Here is a 19,972-nt window from a genome sequence, read left to right as displayed (position 1 = left end):
CTTCAACATCATTACATTAGATCTGTACGGAGCAGAAAAGGGCTGGCGTTGGCTAATGGGCGGACTACGCAGGCGCAAAGGATAGCTCCCTAATAGAGACAGTGCAGCAGGAAAACCGCAGCAAAGGCGGTGATTTGTATAAGGAAAGGGGGTAAATAAAAAGAATATGGAATTAAAATAAACATATCCATCCACAGATGGAAAATAACAATTTTAAAAAGGAAACTGGATAACTTGGATATACGTCTTTCCACAAAAAAAATAAATAAAAATAAAATAAAAACAGGGCAAAGCCAGAGAGAATGGATGAAAAATGCAACGAGATCTGCGGCTGCTTGATTTTGCCTGCTGAATTGAAGACGCGAGAACGTATGGAATACTAACTGGGAAAACACAATCAGCGAGCGCTGTTGTTCAGATAAGATCAACTGTGTCTGTACAGAAAACGTTTTTTGGAAAAAAAAAAAACACAAAATAAGCAAACAAAAGTCCATTTAGGTGCATTGAATTCCATTGGAGGGATGTCATCAGGTCCTATTGCTTGACAAGCAGTTACTGGTTTCAGGAGACGGGCATTTCCATCTGGGGTGTTAAGAATGGGCGATGCCGCAGATAGCCGGGAGATTAAAAAGACTTTCATCGTTCCAGCCATAAAAGCCTTTGATCATTACGACTTTTCCAGGGCTAAAATATCTTGTAGCCTGGCATGGTTGGTTGCCAAAGCCTTTGGGACAGGTAAGTGCCGTTTTTCGTGTTTTCATAGTCTGCCGTGTTGGAAAATGCATGCAGTCGCACGCAGTGATTTAGTCTGGGTATGTTTACCAAAACTTGGTATGCCTGCAATTCGCTTGCGGCAAACCTTTACAACTGAAAATACTGAACAGAATTGTCTAGATACTGTTATTTTATTTATTTATTTATCTATTTATTTATTTATTCATTTAGTTTTTTAATGTACCTTATACAATAGCCTTGATAGCGCCATACATGATTATATTAACACACTTATGTATATTTTATACATTCATTTAAACATTATTGAAATTGTAGCCAACGTTGACCATAGGTGCCTATAAATGCCTACTGGGAAGTGCTGCACAGTCTCGTGAGATCTGACGTTATACAGTATTTAAGATGTTGTGCTGGATTAACCTCAGACAGTTAGTTATAATTATATATGTGGTGATTGTTGCCGTTTTTGTATTTAGTGCATATAATGCCAAGTACACTTTTTGAATATAGGCCCAGCATGAGGGTACAGCACTACTGTACCAAGTAACCAGCCAGGGTTTCCTATTTATTGTCATACCAATGGCTGTACAGAATGAGCCCATAGGATGGTGCTGCCAGGGGTTGATTTAGCAAGAAGTAACTAATGGATTCTCAAGGAATTTAAACAGGGGGAAATGATCCAGCTCTGAAATCTAATGGGGGCCATATTTCAACTGCATGAAAAAAGCCTGGTGACATCAGTAAAGACTGAGATCTGCAGGGAGCACGTTTACATGCACCTTTAACAGGAACGCTAAAACCAAGAAACAGTCATCCAGTTGAGAATATTCATGGAAATAGCTCACCACAATTGACACATTTAAGTTGTTTTTTTTGGCGCAATAACTTAAAGATATTACCATATCACCATTAAGGGTTTAAACCGCCGTCCAAAATCTACAGGCCAAATCTAGTTGTTAGCCTTGGTGTTAAATATTTCACTTTTTTCATACACGGAAATGCTGTACCCATACAGTTGTAGTCAAATACATGTTGCTGTAATATGGCTTCTAATGATGGCCTTTGTATTGGGTTACGACCATTACCAATATGTTTAAAATATTAAAATCTAAACATTTAGTAACAGAAACAGAATCTACAATAGCACCCCTAATCACTATATGTGAAATTCAATTGCAATACTGAAATGGAAAATATTAGAGGCAGTTATTTTACCCCACAGTTCAGTTTTCCTTCTTAGTTTGTATTCAGAAAGCTAAGCAAAGCAACTGGGCACGTACCCAATATAATCATTACTTCCAGTTGAGCCTACTGTCCTCAACAGAAATCTATTTAGACTTTTCTACTTCTAGTTTCATTCATTTTCCATAACGAGTAGTTCAGGCTATCCACAACATATGGCAGATTCTGCTTTTTGTGTGCCGCCCTCATCAGAAGTACTTCCCCAGTATGCTTATATGCAGTACAAGAGACACAGTATCACAGTATGTGAGTGAGGCACCATTGTAGTTTAATGAGTCACATGTCCTTCACGCCCATGTGCTTTGATTTTTAAGTGACTGGTTTAGCAGTCGGTTCTATATGTTTACACTGATGTTAATTTCTTTTAAAAGCCTCTATTTTTATGACTTTAGTCTCTTTTTTTAGATTTGAACTACAAAAACAAAGCACTTTAGAACCTTTTTAAGTAGAAAAGTATGAAATCAAGCATTTAAGTACCCAGTTATGTTCAAGTTCCAAATTCATATGTACGAGTCTCTTGTTCCTCAGTGAAAGAATGTAATAAAAAAAAAAAAATTCCAGTCTACAAGATTTATCTGTAGTGTTGCAACACAAACTGGTATACATATACATTCAATTGAATTCACGTGTTCTGTGTTACAGCATTGCATGCAGACTATTTTAAAAAGCCTCTGTGTTAGCCCTACAGATGGGTGATGCAGAGAAGCAGATGTTTCAGTTGATGAAGAGCTGGTGTCATGGGAAGCAGGACAGATATAGAATCCCCAGTTTGCTTAGATGAACTGCCCTATTTAGATCATGTAAAACAATATGCTAAGTGAACAGGTAGACTTGACACTGTGCTATAAAATTGTAGGCAACTGCATGTTTTTGTGTGTTTGAACATAAGAGGTAGTAGCCATGTGTTATTTTAACTAGAGCAGCAGCTGTTTAGTCTTTACACTAAGCAGAGCTGTTTCATAACATCTGTGACATAACAGAAATACCAAGACTGACCGCATTTGTCCCAATTACAAATAGGCCTCTTGCTATAGCTCAATAGATCCTGTGCACATTCAAAGCACACCCTGCTTGCTTGATGAAGCCTGTTATCCCTGTGCCAGAGACAAAGATTTTCGACTATAAATCTTTTTTAATGACCCTTTTAAAAACATTCAAAACATTTGTCATTGTAGTATTTTTTTATTTTTTTTTTGTATTTCTAATTTCAGCACTATTTTTAATGTTACATTGCATTCAGAAAGTACATCAAACCTTAGTAGAACAGAAACCTTATATAGCTTTTCAAATCTTGAGGAGAGGTATCCAGAAATATGCCTTGAATTGAAAAGTCTCAGTGGAAAGGGTACATGTAAGTTGCTGTTTTATTTCTTTGGAGGTATGTTAATTTGTGTAATTGTAACTCCAATCTCCTCAAAGCCACATTTCTCTCTCTCTCTCTCTCTCTCTCTCTCTCTCTCTCTCTCTCTCTCTCTCTCTCTCTCTCTCTCTCTTGTTTTCCTCTGGAAACTACATATCAGCTTCCTGTCTGCTCAGCACAGAGAACATGGGAAGGACTTTCCTGTTGACCTCAAAGTATACACTGATCCTACACTCTGGGGTCGACAGCACAAATGAGCTTAATTATGGCGAATCATGATACCATAGTCCTAAAATGTATAAATTCGCTTTTTTTTTTTTTTTTTGCAGACCTCATAATTTTAAAACTATTTTTATTTTATTGTTGTAGTGTTAATAAGTCAGTAGTAGGATATTATTCTTTCCACCCTTATGTTCTGATTTAATGTTTGCAGTCCTGCATGTTTTTTTAAGGAAAGCTCCTAACGTAAGTGCGTGAAGATATATTTCCGTTTTTGGTTTTATTAAACTAGAGGCTTCTCCTTGGACCTGACAATAAGACTTCAAACCAGTTAAGTATAGGTACTGTACTATGTAGAAAAACAAAGTGGCTGTCTGTCAGTGGTTGCTCAGTGGTTGTGAAATTCTTTTTAGATGTTAATTTCTGTGAAAAGTTCTATTTAAATATAAGTTGATTTCCTCCCTTTCCCTCCACATGCAGTACATTGTAACAAATGCATTTTGTAGATATCTTGGGTATCAACACGATATTTAGGCCCATATAGGAACAAACACACATGCAGGTATGAAATTATATGATACAGTTCTATAGTCCAATGCTGTATTTATACGCTGTATATCAATATATGACATTTATACTAGAACTATGTAAACAATACCATTCAGTATGTTTTGGGGGGGGGGGGGGCGGGCTCAATTTAAAATTGGTTTTTCAAGTTTAAATTCAATGCTATGTTTGACTAGAACTATGTAAACAATACCATTCAGTATGTTTTGGAAAAATGTAAAAAAAATAAAATGGGGGGGGGGGGCGATGACAAAAAAGCTCAATTTAAAATTGACATGTTTTATCAAGTTTAAATTCAATGCTATGTTTGACTGAGTTTTTTCCCAGCAAGTACAGCACTTTAATCAGAGCTAATTAGAATCAGCAGTGAAGTCATAAGGCCTGCATTAGTCAGAAGCACCGTATTTGCTTGCCCTGTTTCAGTTGCTTACAAGAAAGACAAAAATAAAAGATGGTGATACTGTGTTAAGAAGGAATTCCTAGGAAATACGCACAACTCAATACAGTGATGTGCTTAGGATGTTCTCAGTACCTGCTGTACCGTCCCTGAATTCCAAGGTTACATTTACTACACAATTATCATTTTTTTCCTTGTGACTGTTCTTTGTGTTCCCTAATGTGTTATCATATCAATGTAATTATTAGTAAAAGTGAAACATAACCCATTGAACAGTATTGGCTTAATTCAGCTGCCAAAGTAACTGCCTGAAAGCTCAGGGGATTGCATTGATAATGTTGGGGGAATTTACCATAGATGCACCATAGAGAAACTCATTGGGGTCATCTTGTAGTTTATCTGGCAACTTAAAGTGTAAACATTAAATATAGATATCTTTTTCAATCATGAAACATGTACTAAACATTTAGCTGGAAAGCTTAAACTTGAATATATTTTTGCATAGATTTAGAACCCCATATTTACAGCGATTCATATTGTGACGTACAGTTCAGTCATGTTTTTCTTATGAATATTGACAGGCTTTGCAGGAATTCTGGCTAAGTAAGGGTCTTTAATGAGGTGCACTATAGGTTATATAGTGCACTATGTATAGTTCTTATATCTGCAGATGTTTGTAGATAATCAGGTTCCTCTCAAGTGTTATGCATTAATGGCTGTTCTATCTGTGTGTGTGTGTGTGTGTGCTCTAGACAATGTGCCAGAGGACCTGAAGGAGCCGTTCTACACAGATCAGTATGATCAGGAGCACACCAAGCCTCCTGTGGTGAACCTGCTGCTGTCAGCTGAGCTGTACTGCCGCGCAGGGAGCCTCATTCTCAAGAGCGATGCCGCCAAGCCTCTCCTGGGACACGATGCTGTCATCCAGGCGCTCGCACAAAAGGGACTTTATGTCACAGACCAGGAGAAGCTGGTTACCGAGAGGGACCTGCGCAAGAAGCCCATTCAGATTGTGAGTTCTGGCTACCTGTTCTCTTTTAGATGTCTTCTTTAGGTTCAAATTCCTTTTTAAAATCAATTTCCAATTGTTTTTTGTTTTTTTTTGTTTACCTTATTCATGTTGATTTGCAGCAGTTGGGGGTCAATGCAAAGTCTAAAAAAAAAAAAAAAAAAAAAAGGTTGTTTAAATCCATAACCAGCCAGAGTAATAACCAATCAAGAGAAAAAGTTATCACTGTCCACAGCAGTTTAATAACAAGAGTTTTGTCCATGGCTGATATTTTAATTGTGCTAAGGACTTGGCACTTGCTTACAATCTGCCCAGCATTACTGAATACCTGCTTACTAGGGACTAACATTGCTGGGTTGAATGCTCTTGGAAGTTGTTTTTCATCATTTTTACTCTGGGGGTAGTTCAAATGAATAAATATAGGTTTAGTTTGAAGTTTTGTAAGGTGCCATCTCCAGAGGTCGCTTTTGCTCAGAATTCTGCATCATATACACAGGACAGTTTAATAAAACACAAGCAAGTAACAGCAGTGCGTTTCTAAAACACAGTTTCTAAAAACCTCTTTTCAACCCTGTCCAATAATTTTTGTTTATATTACAAAATAGTTTTATGCAATGCAGTGTGTAAAAATGGTTTCACTGCTCCCAGCATCCTCTTTGGGGGAAAAAAAAAAAAAAAAAGCAGTGGAGGTCTCAGTATCCCATGTAGCACAGCACACGTCCCTGGTATTAGAGCGACTCACTAATGGGTATCGGAGCATCTTACCTGTTGACACTGTCAGCCAAGAATCTGGACAAGTAAAACACATTCTCAAAAATCATGGTTTTATGACCGTGGATGAGGTCTGCAGCGTTTTCACTGAACTATTTTCTGGAACAACAGGTGTGAATAATGTAGAGAGGTAAAGGGAGCCTGTATTCATGCTGTGCTAAGGTGGCAGCGTTTTACAATTAGATGCAATAATTGGAACGGTTCTTATTTTTAGACCCATGTATAAGAAATAATGTGGGGTGGGGGTGGAGGGGGTAGATAATAGCGACCCCTCACTTCTAAATCTAGCATTACACCACTGTCTATGTCTACTACCATTATTTATACTATGTACTGTTTTGCATGTTAACATCGTTAATCTGAAATAGTTACTCCGGAAAATAATACAACTGTGTTGATGCAATATGTAAAAACACAGATGTTATGGTTGAAATCTCCCAAACAGTATCCCAGTATTACTTTCTTTACTTTCCGTCTTACTTTAGAAAACAATTGTCAAACCTTGGAAGGTATTGTAGCTTGGTCGATACAGTATTTGTAATTCTAGCACAACTCTCTTAACTTGCACTGTTACTTTGAAGACTCCTGCAAGATCCAATCCCATCAGTAAACGCTCTGGAATTAGCAATTATTTTTTGCATTGAGCTTCTCTGCTCCTCTCAGGTCTGACTCACTCAGTCTGCATGCTACTGAGCTTACGGATTCAGTGAGTCAGACCTGAGAGGAGCAGAGAAGCTCTGCGCTTAATGCAAAAAATAATTGCTAATTCCAAATTTAATAAAAAATAAAAGCTTTCCTTTGCTTAAACCCTTTACACAAAAGCAATGCACAGTCTTGACTATCGACAGCTGTCAAACGATAAGATGCATCTTCTCAGCCTTAAGTAGTTGTTTGGATTGTTCAGCTTTTCTCATTTGAAGCAATTTTAATTGCCTAACATGGACTTCAATTTAAGTAATTTGTCGCCACTGTGAGAAGCTCATTTTAACAGAATCCTGCTAATTGTTTATTTTTTTTATGACCTCCGCTTGTCACAGGCTAAAATGCTTGATTTTGTGTTGTCTGAAGGAGGACAGTATGGTTTATTGATCTGCTTACATTAGAATTTACTGTACCGCAATTGCCTGATCAAAATGGTATTTTAACTAGTGAAGCCAGGAAATAACCCATCTGGGGTATGTGAGTAGTTACTTGTGTATCTATATCCCTCTAATTCCCCATAGTGTGTTGCCTAGTAAGCTAAAAGTGACAACTGGTGCTATATTGATTTGCAGTAATATGCAGAGGTGTTATTGTCAGCTTAGCCTAGCTAAATGAGAAGTGACATCATGAACCACCGCTGTATTTTCTCTTTACATAATTAACCACATTTCAACACCTGCAAAGTATTAGATTCCACTCAGAGGGAAACCAACAAGACAGGCAACATCTCTAGGTTCTCAAATATTTGTATTCCTTATTATACTTCATTAGCTTCTAAGTACACCCAGCCAACTTTGGTCTAGCATATAAGCATGTGGTTGAAGTTTGAAATCCTGCATGGCCAGTGATTTTTTACTATTCAAAGGGGGAGAAACATAACCCAGTTAACAGTCAAATATTTTATTCTAATTAGCCACTAACTTGTGTTTTACAGTAATCTGTTTAAAGCTGTCTAGCTTGGTATAATAGAAACAGTGTGCTGTTTCTTTGTGATTCAATTAATGTGGTTCAGACTTAAGCTGGCCTTTATGTTCTAGGATTCTTTGTAAATCTTGGATTGCACTAGCCATTATAAAGAAGCATTCTGCCAAGTCCCCTCCAGAAGCAATGTTGTTTTCCTTTTTGGAGGTCGTGAAGGGTTAGTAGCATTCAGAAGGTGTATTAATACAATGCTTGTATTTCATTTTACGTGAAGGCTACAGTTGTCTTCCTCCTGTATAGGGTGTGGGGTGGTAAGGCTTCTCTTGTGTTTGTACCAGTGCAGATGGCTCTACATATTGGAGAGATGACAACAAATGAATGGGTGTACACCGCTGAAAAGATATGGTAAACTAACAAACGGACAACCGTCGACATGAAATGCTTGCTGCAGGTGAACGTCATTGCAGTGCGCTGGAGAGACGCTACACTCTCGGAGTTGCTTTAGTTCTTTATTTTATGACAAGCTTGAGGACTGAAGTTCTCGACAGCCCTGCCATACCTTGCATTGCCGCTTTTGAAACACCTCATCACAGCTTTTGATCCTGTGGAGATTTCAATTGAAGGGGAGGGGGGGAGGGGTTCTTAATCTAAAGGCTCCTTTATTCTGTTAACAAAGTAACATTTCAATTGGCAAAAGACACGATTGCAACAGAGTGGGTACAGCTTGTTACAGTTTTACTTTACAGGTTGAAATTTTATAATAAGATTTTTTAATTCATGTGTAAAAAAGAAAAAAAAAGCACTGTACTGTAAAATTATTGCAGTGTTATTCTCTGAGGATAATATAGGTCTATAGATGTTGTAGCAGTGGGGGTAATACAAAATATTAGCAGTTTCACTTGCTGGTAATTGCTGGTACAGTATGTATTTCAAAACCAGTCCGTTTCAAGAATAATAACTAGCCTGGCTAGCTGTCTTACTGTCTAATGCATCAAGCCTGTCAGTTTTATTTTACAGTAGCAAGTCTCCCAGGTGTGATGTTTCAGCAGAACTAGGGGAAATGAACCAATTACTTCACCATATTTGGATTAAAGTACAGTTTCAGTAAGTGCTTGAGATATAAATATTGTGTCTTGTTACGATTGTGACAATGTGAGATTACACTGTATGGGTTGCTGCAATGGGGTGATCTAAATAGCTGAGCTGTTAATTAGGCAGACGCAATAAAGTGTTTGCCATAAAATATCTAAGGTTCTGAGGAACATTGTGGCTTTTTGGAATTATAGAGCACTATCCTACAACAGTTTGGCAGTCCAGGGGGCCTAGTTTGTGTCCCGGGTACTGTCACAAGTGAAGGAGTGATAAAATACTGTATGTGGGCCAGAGATCCTGTGTACTGTCCTCTCTAACATATGCAAATAATGCAGGTCTCTGTTTAGTAGACTCCATGGAAATGGTTTAGGGACTCACTCCAGTCTCGGTAACAGACTAGGGTCCTATCTAAATCCCTTGAACACATTGCAGCAGTTCTCTCGGATATGCGCTGGTTGTCTGTGGCATTTAGAGTGGATTCTACTCAATAACCAAGTGGTGCTTCTTTCTGCTGTCGGTGCTTTCTCCTGCTCCTACCATGCATACTCTGAACCCTTCACAAGGAACTTTGTGGGACTGAAACTTTCATATTGTCTAATGATTTGGTATTGTTGCAGTGCCTGTGGATTTAAAGTACTCAGTTCAGACAAACCAATTAATGTTCCCTAATGCAGGACAGCAGATAACTTGGTTTATTGTGTTACAGGGTATGTTTTTCTCTGTGTATTGCACTGTTTAGCATTGGGTTTTTTTTTTTTTTTTATCTCTTATAGAGAGCAATGAGATGCCATCTCGTGGGACTATTATAAAGAGCTAAATACAATTATGAGATCTTTGCTAAACAAATCAATTGCGCATTGCACAGTCATGACAAAAACCAAACACTTGTGCTGTATGGGAAAGCTTTAGGCAAGGTTCATTTAGGTTGGATTGTGCATTTCCTATCAGCAAGATAAATAAGCAGAAAAGAAAAATGTGAAACTTTCTTTGAAATTGAATGTATGGGAAGCTTCTCAGGTATAGTGTCTTGCTCTGTAATCTTTGACCTAAAAGATTCAAACACACACCATGAGTTTTAACTGATTCATCTCTGGATTATTTGCAGCTCATAAAAGCTGTGCGAATAGAGCCCTATATCTCCTTGCCCAATGTAGATGCTCTTAAATTGCTTGAAGAGTGGCGGGGTTCCAGAAAATATAGCGTTGCAATTCCCCATGTGTTGCTACAGCTGGTTAAATAACGTACCTGTAAGTTTTCTTGTTATTGTAAACATCCTGACAACTTTTTACTCTTATAACGTTAAAGTCTGTTTCAAAGCTTTTTTCAAACTGTCCACTGTAGTGCACTGGTAGTGTAAGGATTATTGCCCACATTGTCAAACTGGTAACACAGCAATAACGATCCATGATGTGGTATGGAACAGAAAAGCCAGAGCTCTTGTTATGTTGTTTTTTTTCTTTCTTCTTCCTGCAGTGATTTAGAGGACAGGTCTCATACCCCAGTGCACTACAGCATCCATTTTAAAAAGAGCTTTGAAACAGACTTTAAAGTTTAAGTGTAAAAATTTGTCAGGATGTCAACGGTGAAAAAAGTATTTTTCAGAACCTCACTACTACTAAAATATTGTCAGAAAGGCTGGGTGCCCTTTTGTTTCTGGTTTTGAACCTGTATATGGCCGGATCAATTTTTCCAATAAAAGTATCGGCAACCACAGTATGAAACGGTCCTTGTCTGATTAATCTTTTGGGCGTTCCAGAGCTCTCCCTGTGTCTGTGGCAACAAAGGTATTAAACAGCAAAAAAGCAAAACATCTCTAAGCTTGGTTATAATTAGAGGGTTATAAATATGCCACCCGTGTGTCTGTCAGGCATGTCTCCAAGGGCTCTATTACTGGTGTAATGAACAGCTTCCCATTAGGGTTGTGTGTGTGTTTGTAATCGATTGTATTGGTTCTCCAGGAACTGACAAGATAAATCTAATATGCTTGGTTCGTTGTTTTAAATTGTCACCATAAATTATTCAAGTAACACCATTCAAGGTCCGTCTGTGCATAGTTCATTGTAGCCTCCATTATCGGCACTGAGATTAAAAGAGAAACGGGCCAAAGGAAGTGGCATTCATTTACTGTAATGAAGTGACTAGCAGGCGAGCCAGTTAAAAGAAGCAAGTCTTATTAGATCCATATGTTTTAATACTTGCCCACCTAAGTAAACTCCAGATGTGTTGTAAGTGGAAATTTAAAAAAGCCATCACCTTTGAAAAACAGTACGAGGTCCCTACTTGAGATCAGATTTAAAATTTTGAGCATTGTTCCCGTGCTGTGACCTGCTTTACATATAGACCAGTGTACATCAATAGGCATAGTTTGAAAGAATTGAGTTTCGGGTGTATGAATGTGTTGAGAAAGTAGAGCTGACAAAATAACACCACAGCAAATTATTTCTGAATTATTTAAGGCTAAAAGGTGTCCCTTGTGGAGCTTGGCTGATGCAATGAATTGCTTGAATACAGCATATCATTTTCGGTATGATTTATGCTGGACCTACATGTGTGTAGAATTAAGAATCTATCGGCTTTCATGTTATTTTAGTCTGTTGATTGTCATACAGTAACTCAGTGAAGCCTCCTCTATAGCAGACCTGAGTATATGTCCTTATACTCAGTAACGGTCCATTTGTTTAGGTCACCAGTGGATTCTGTCTGGCTTTGAAGTGCCTGCATTGCAGTGTTTTTATTCCCGCAATTGTTTGTTGTCTTACTGGTGGCACATTAGAAACCTTGTGTAAAGACTGGTCCTGGATTTGTGTTTGAAACTGTGCAGCATTCCTGGTATGATTAAGCATGTGTGGATCAGTTAAGGAGTATAGCTCTGACTTGTGTTGCTGTAGGCACAATTCAAAGCCTATGGTGGGATTGGTGGGAGCCTTTTTTTGGTGTAAGTTTGGGTTCCAACAGGCTTTCGAAGAACCTAAAAGAAGGGCAACCCACTGGCATTCTGGAATCCAAAGGAGTTGAAAGTATAAAGGAATACATGTAGAAATACACAATGGTTGTAACATTGTTTTAGGGTTATCATTCTATAACCTTTTTCACTCATGCAGTACATAAAGCTATGGTAACGCACAGGTTTCACACTGAAAAAACAAAAACTAAACAATGTAAAAGTAAACAATGCAATAGTGACTCTTCGTTGGATGGTTTTGTATGTACAGGAGAGGCACCTTATTTCAAATAACACCATTCGAGAATTGTACCGTGGTGTTTACCAAGAAAGCAGGGACTGGTTGGTACTGCAAGAGGAACAGAACAAGCCTATTGATTGTTCTTTTTAAGTCTTCTGATGAATCTCGTCTTAGAACCAAAAGATGTGGTTTTAAGGTATGTTTGGCTAAATACCATCTGAGCTTTTTTAATTGTAGAAGTTTTTCCTTTTTTCTTTCATATTCCAAAGATAATGATGTTTTTTTTTTTGTTTTTTTGTTTTTTTTTGGGGGGGGGGTTAAATAGAAATAAAAAAATGAGGTTTTACAATATTCTCATTCCCAGGAGCATGATTCTGATCTTCTGTTCCTTGGACCCAGAGATCTGTGCTTGGAGCCAGATATGTTGAAGACCGTTTACCTTGCAATGCATGCAGCACTCATTGGTTTCACAAAGAAAACCTTTTCATCTGACAGTCCACAAGAGTGAACAGTGTCTTTTAAACTGTAGCTTCTCAGGCCTGGAGTTGTGCTTGACAGCTGTGTGGAAATCAGTGGAACAAATCCAGGTTTTTCCAAGATCTAAAATGGAAAGTACTGTTATATGGATAAGCATAACTCAAAACATCTGTTTTCCCCTTATAAACTGCCACTCTATTGATCCCCACAGTAAACTCAATGTACAGCACATTTACAGAGCCAGAAACCTTGTACGAGCAGCTGTCAATATCACCTGACCAGCACAGCGATGAGGTCATCAGTGGAATCTCACCTTGTTAAATAATATTTCTATTGGTATATTTGCTTGCGCTAAGTGAAGTTTACAGTAGTATAGTTTCTTTTTAACCTTGAGCATGCATGTAAACGAACACCAGCCCCACTAGAATGAGAGCACTTGTACTAAAATTGCTTGAGATAAAATGCTGTGTTTATTTTTGAGGCTAGAATTTCTTTTGAGATCAGTAGCTGAGAGTTAATGTACAAAAGCAATGTTTGCATATTGCTTTCACATTAATGGCTGTGGCTAATGCAGTGTAATTGAAAACAGAATGTTGAGTTATGTGTTTTATCATTAGACTGAGTGCACTAGCTGACTAATTAGGTAACACTGAAGACAAGTTGAAGAATGCATGCTGCAACAGGGACTGTACATCCTGTATTGATGGACAGGAAGTCAATTTTTAGTTTTTCTTTACCCTGCTTGTTTTTTGTTTATATTCCATACAGTATGATGAAAGTACATCATATCTGTGGAACTGTCAAAAGTCTTTTTGTGGTTATTATTTTTTTATTTGATGGAGATTTTTGAGCTGGTTTGTCAATAGAGTTGTGCACAGGAGACTCATTTTAGTGATGATGTAGGAAATGGATGCCACTAAATCACATAAAAAAAAAAAATACACTGAACATGAAGGTTGAGGTTTAGTGGCAAAAAAATCACTGTTAGTTTGTTGCTAGGTGCAAAATAACCAGTAGCAATTGCCGCAGTGCCCAGTGTGCTTGCCACAAATTGAAAAAAAAAACGTAGCCCCGCCGGTGTCCCTCAGCACCAGCACAACTGATCTAAAGCCTATTCACAAGCTTGCTCAGTGTCAGCTGGCCTGTTCCGTCACAATTCAATTTAATTCTGTCTAATCTCGTCCTGCGAGAAAATGACTCATTATTGTTGGCATTCTTTTTACTGTGCACCGAGCAGCAGTAAACCACGAGAAAGGTACTGTGCCATTCGTTAATGGTGGGCAAACAGAGGGATGGACACTATTAGACTGATGACTAAAATATTTTTTCAGAGACAAACAGGTTTAAAAGGCCCTGCATAGCAAAAGGACATCCGTACTGCATCTCCAGCCAAACCCCACCCCTTGTTCGCTGTATTTTTCACATAACTCTTTATAGTCGTGCATACTGATAAATCCTTTCCTGATTACACGTTTTATCACCAAACTCCGCAATAATGCGATCCAAGTCATTGTTTTATTACTATAACATCTCAAAAAGCTCTGCAAATGTCTGTGATATTCTTTGAGCTCTGGATGCAGAAGCAGCTATCTTCTTTGTTTGTGTCCGTGTTATCTCTGTAGTGCAGGGGCTATGTGTATTGCGCAGACACGCCCCTTTTTTTCGGCTTCATTCGGCTCCTATCGGTCTCACTCGGCCATTGAAAGGTTTTCTCTGCTTTTCCCGGAGAAAAAAACGACTAGAGACCTGTGTTTGACATCCCTTTTTGATGATGTCGGACAGGGTCCTACATTGGACTGGAAATGGAAAATTGTAATGTCGGACCTGGTCCAACATAGGACCGCAAATAGTAAAATGTGTTCTTTCACGAAAGGGGTTAGAATGTGTATGCTTAAAAATAGCATAGTGCTTTTTTTTTTTTCTCTGAGTATCCAGCAGCACACCATAACAAAACTGTAAATCCTTTGAAACCTGTAATTTTCAAGAACTGTGAAACTACATAGTCTCTCAAATGTAAACATCTAACATTACATACACCCAGCTGTTCATCATTGTGATGCAGCGCACTCTCTATTGCCTGACGAAGTTTATATTTCAGGGGGTTTTTTGGGGGGTTTTCTTGGTGCCCCTGAATCTTTACGCCCAAGACGGTAACGTTGCCTTGCCATTCAAGACCTGAACATGCTGTTTTGCTGTACAGTATAGTTGTTCTCTAGTCAGATGAATAGAGTTGCTTTGAGAACAGACACACCAGTGGTTTTGGTTGCAGATTATGGCTTCTCCCTGTGGGCCTGAGCCTGGGCCTGTGCGCTGTGGTTGGGTTTAAGATCGTTCTTTTCATTCTCTCTGGCAGAAAGGCAGTTTTTGCTGTATGCTCGCAGGGCTCCCATGGTTTAGGCCTGATCCTGTCTTCCTCTGTCAAAATCAGGAGGCTTCTGCTTTGGGGGAAAAACAGCATCTGTTTGGATATGTCATGAAGCTCCAGCCCTGAAACTATAATATAAAATAGGTTTTTCTGTGTCAAGTTTAGTAAATGTAAGTTTTTAAATCATTGTCCTACCCTTATAATCTTCAGCTCCCTTTTAAACTGCACACTATCAAAGGGTATTCTTGTGTGTGTGTTCACTCACAATTCTACAAACAAATCAATATTGGCACCCAGACTACCTTTCCCCATGTTAAAAAAAAAAATAAGTGGTGGGGGGGACTGTTTTTATTTCAGTTCAGATTTCTTATAGGATGCCCAGGGAAACTGGCAATTCATTATTCAAATCCTATTTTAGGAACAACTTCTTTTTTGGAGTTTCTGGGGAGTCTTAGGCTACACAACTGTATTTACAAATGGCAGTCTCTGCGGTTGCTTGTTGTACACACACACGCACACCTTTCATTGCTGAAGTGAGTGCACTCCCTGTTTAAACAAACCACTGAACTCGGGCCATCACTGCATGCTGATCGTGAGGTTTTGTGTGACAGCATGGAGGCTGTGTTTTTGTTTTAAGCTTTTGGAAGAAAGTACTCTACGTAATCGATCGAGAGCTCGTCAAGCACAGCAATGCTCTTCTGCAAAACCAGCGGAGATGCCGTTTTTGTTTTTTCTGCACTGCTAAACACAGTGGCGGTGATCTGCAGTACCATGATGGTAGATCGAAACATTTGGGCAATCTACTGACCAGAAGGCTGGTGGGAACGACTTGAGTGGTTTCCAAATGACTGCATTAAAAAATGTATGCATGTCTAATGAGTGGTCTATGCGTCATTTACTGAGACATTTCCTGCCGTGCCAAAACACACAGGCGTTCGTTATCGGTGGAAAATTAAGTTGCGGTCGCACTCTGGTGTTTGGGGATACGACTTGTCCCATATTGTTTTATTTAAATTGCGAAGTATTATTTTTATTTTTTTCTTACAACAAAATATTATACAACTGTACAGGCATAGTAAAAATATTTACGTTTATATATATCAACAGGAATAAAAAATTGTGTTTGAAAAATAAAACTGTATTTTTTTTTTGATATTAAAATATCAAAACTTGCATTGTCTGAACAGTCCGTATATATATATAATATAAACTATACTTACTATATATATATATATACCATATTATCCTTTCCTAAGGATTGGTTAGGAAATCCTTTATTTATTACCAGTCCTTTCCTAAGGATTGGTTAGGAAAGGAACAAAATGTGAAAGGAGAATGTAAACTAACTGGATGGTAAACAAAGAAATTAAATAATATAAAGTGTTTGTATATCATTAATTGCGCAAAAATCCACTGAGCACCAACTGCGGTTGTGTTAGTATAGTTGTATTACACACACACACACACACAGTTGGTGCGCATTAACTAACCAAACTGAATTAACAACCACACTCGATACTTGCTCTGAAAAGGATTAACTAGCGTGGCTGCCCTTTGTAACCAAACTGTGTGTGTATACAAACCGTATTAAGAGCAAAAGGTGAACTCACAACCACATTTAGCCTGTGTGTGTACGTTAGTTACCCCCTTCACTGTTTGACTGCATCATGTGAAGAATCGCTGCATTCTGTGTGCTATGGTAGCCTGTCACTGGTGCAGGTGTAATAAACTTGCTGTTTTGGGTATTTTGAGAAGCTGTGTGCAATGTCTGTTTTGCTGTGTTTCCTCATTTATTATTATTATTTTTTTTTTTGTTTCCTTGTCGTTGATAATACTGAACTAAAGATACAAATGACATGCTGGAGATACAGGGGTATTAGACATTGCTCACTAGAATATTTGTAGCATGGTTAATGTGTGTATTATTTGGTTAAGACAAAAGTACTTTGTTTAGTTTTGCTGCAGTGTACGAATGAGTAGGTCTCTTTTATGTATCTGTACTTATCACATAAATACCCTGACTTGCAGTAAATCACCTAGACCTATATAAGGTAGATTTCAAGCCCTCCTTATGGAATACGTAATGTTAACCCAGAGGTTTAGTCCAGCCTGAACAACTGCAGCCATATAAAGGCAAGTCCAGGTCTGTTTCATTGTATGAGGAGGGTGGAGGGGCCCAGGGGTTGGGAGGGTGGCAGCTTTGTTTGTTTAAAAAAAAAAAAAAGGAAAATACTGTATTGCAAACAAAGAAATAAATGTATGTTAGCTTTTAAGTAGACATAAGAATATACCAAGGGCCCAATTCAGTAATAATTTTATCAGAATTGAAGGGTAAAAAAAAAGCTGTAGCCTTTGTAACTCTATAGATATTAGCTCAAACTTTTTTGATCTGTTATCTCTAGATATTCAATGGTGTTGGTTAAGCATATTTGAGATGTGCTGTATTCACTTGAACAGTAGCAAACACAATTCCTTTCACATTTGTAAAGTAGTTTAATGCATTCTTTCCCTGTCAATTAGCCCCTCCCATCAGTGGAAGAGTCTTCCTGACCTATACAGTTATTGCATTGGACAACACAAAATAAACAATGGAATACAACAGCATGAAGATTGACCTGCTTCTACCAACAAGCATTCTTTGAAGTTGACAGCTGCTGTACAGTAACATTCAGTGGGATTTGCAGGGACTCAAATAAAGGAATTGTACTGTTCATATGTGCTTGTTGTACAAACACATTTCCAAGCAAAGAGCATACAAATCTTAACACTACATTTTGTAGTATTGTCTCATTCTGTGGGCAAGCCTACTCGGAAGAAAGGGTTTTCAGATAACTGGGATTATCTCTGATCAGAACCTGACTTCAATGTAGTTGTATTTGCTAAAACAGTTGAGCTTTTTCAATGATAGCATCAGGTCAGCCAATTACTGTATATGGTTTTGTGGAAAACTACAGATTAACAACACATGCCAGCAGTCTAGGAGTACAGCTGTGGATGTGAAAATTAAGAAATGTATGGTTGATTATACATGCAGTTAAGGCAGTCGTCATTAGTACTAGGATTTAGCATAATGCATTGAATTTATTATCCTGGATAGTTTCGTTGTAGCAATGTGCTGAAAGAGCTGTATTATTAATGCTGTGCTACAGTCATTTCCTCATAAAAGATGCAATACTTAACATTATGAATGTTGTGCCAGGTATAATACATGGTTGCTATAGAAACTAGTGGAGTGTCACTTAACTGGATCAAATTATCAGAGTATTCTGTGGTTAAGAGGATCATAAACCAGTGTAATTTATGTATTGAATGCCTATGCTTTCTCTCTTCTTTGCCACGCTTGTATTCTGCAACAGTGCACACACAGTACTGACTTTAGAAACACCACAGAAAGCTGCATGTAGCCGTCATCAGTATGCTCATCTCGTGCTGGTAAAGCAAATAAGGTTGTTCCAGTTTGTAAAGATGAAGTCTGTATGAAATGGTACCGTTCAAAGCAGTTGTGATTCTTTCTGTTTTAAGCACAGGTATTGATACAAGATTGAAATGTGGTGACTTCTGCAATATTAATTAAGCCAAATACCTTCCCTCCCCTGCCATAGGGAACAATCACCAGGGACCCGCCTGGTGTTCTGCACCCACAGTGCAGAGTTTCCATGGTTACAGTACCTGCTGCTCAGGCAAGAAGGAAGATTGTCATATTTTAATGATTATTCTATTCATCGTTTATGTGTTCCCCTCTTATTTTCTTTCCCCCTCCCCATAGTACAAATAATGTATATATTACTGTGTATCACATAATACTATTAAGTTGGTCACTTAATGGGCAGTTTGCCCTGGTACAGTAAATACCCGATCCAATTCGATTCGAGTATAAGTAATTGAATTAAAATGTTGAGAATTGTTTTAAACAAAGCCTACATTAACAGTATATAATTACACATGTAAACAGCACCAAAATGACTTGGAAATATTCAGGTGACTTCTTGCTTATACAGTATGTTGTGAGCAGGAATTAAAACAAGCGTCCTGGCACGTCTGGAATGCTGCTCACAGTGCGAGACACTCCCATCCTCCTCTCTAAACAAACAAGGAGAGCTGTTTGCACAGAGCGCCGGTCCCTTTGCTCTGAAAATACAAGCATCTTCATTCAGGAAGCCAGCTCCTCGTCAAACTGCAACAGGACAGAACAGATAGAACTTTATTGTGTCTGTCCTGCTGCCATGATGGGCTGTGCATGTCATTATAATACTGACTGTCTGCACAAGTCTTTCTTTAATGGTGCATTCCTGATGGAGAAATATAGATAAAAAATCAACCCAGGACAATGTTTTTTTTTTTTTTTTTTTTCCCCTCCCTGGATATATTTAAGCCTGAATAGACTTTCTTCAAATAAGTCAGTCAAAGTTTAAGTGCAAAAGTACATTTTCTGTGATGACTAAAACTAATTTAATGATGTAAAACTTGCACCTATAAGCTTGAATTGCAGGAAGAAAATGTAGCTGAATATTTTGCTGACAGTTTTAAAAACATTACATTTTTTTGCCTTGCTTCATAATAGGTTCCATTGTTTAATAAACATATTTTTCTCATTTTAAAAATGACTTTGTTATAATTGTGGATCAACTGTTAATACTTTAAATCTGATTATTTAATTGAATTCCTACCCAGAAAACCACCATTCACAAATAAAAGAACAAGATGGAGTGAAAGAAAAAGCAATTCAGTGTTTGCCCATCGATTTGTAGTTCTGTCTAGTTAATTGTTTATTCATTGACTAGTTCTTTGGTCACTTTCTGCAGCGTGTGCGGCCTCTGCTTGCTGTCTGCGCACTGCAGCACAATTGGCTACCGGAGCTGCAAGACTTTGGCACTGGACTGCGGACATGATAAATTGCTATTGTTGAGCTTACCACTGCAGGAACAATTAAAGGCCT

At 38.1% G+C, this 19,972-nt stretch overlaps 1 protein-coding gene across 7 annotated transcripts in view; it reads left to right on the top strand.

Moving 5' to 3' along the window:
• The first annotated feature begins 42 nt into the window (after positions 1-42).
• The window catches only part of LOC121326742 (calmodulin-regulated spectrin-associated protein 2-like), a 52,917-nt gene continuing 32,987 nt past the window's right edge, over positions 43-19,972 (top strand). For all 7 annotated transcript variants that reach the window (XM_041270189.1, XM_041270185.1, XM_041270188.1 and 4 more), the window contains exons 1-2: positions 43-735; positions 5,270-5,529. In XM_041270189.1, coding sequence (XP_041126123.1) covers positions 597-735; positions 5,270-5,529 — 399 coding nt within the window. In that variant the 5' untranslated portion in view covers positions 43-596. The remainder of the gene's footprint in view (positions 736-5,269; positions 5,530-19,972) is intronic.

Source organism: Polyodon spathula, chromosome 14 (assembly GCF_017654505.1).
Source record: "Polyodon spathula isolate WHYD16114869_AA chromosome 14, ASM1765450v1, whole genome shotgun sequence".
Lineage (NCBI taxonomy): Eukaryota > Metazoa > Chordata > Actinopteri > Acipenseriformes > Polyodontidae > Polyodon > Polyodon spathula.
Note: the sequence above shows the minus strand (reverse complement) of the source record. Positions and strands in the feature narration are given on the sequence as shown.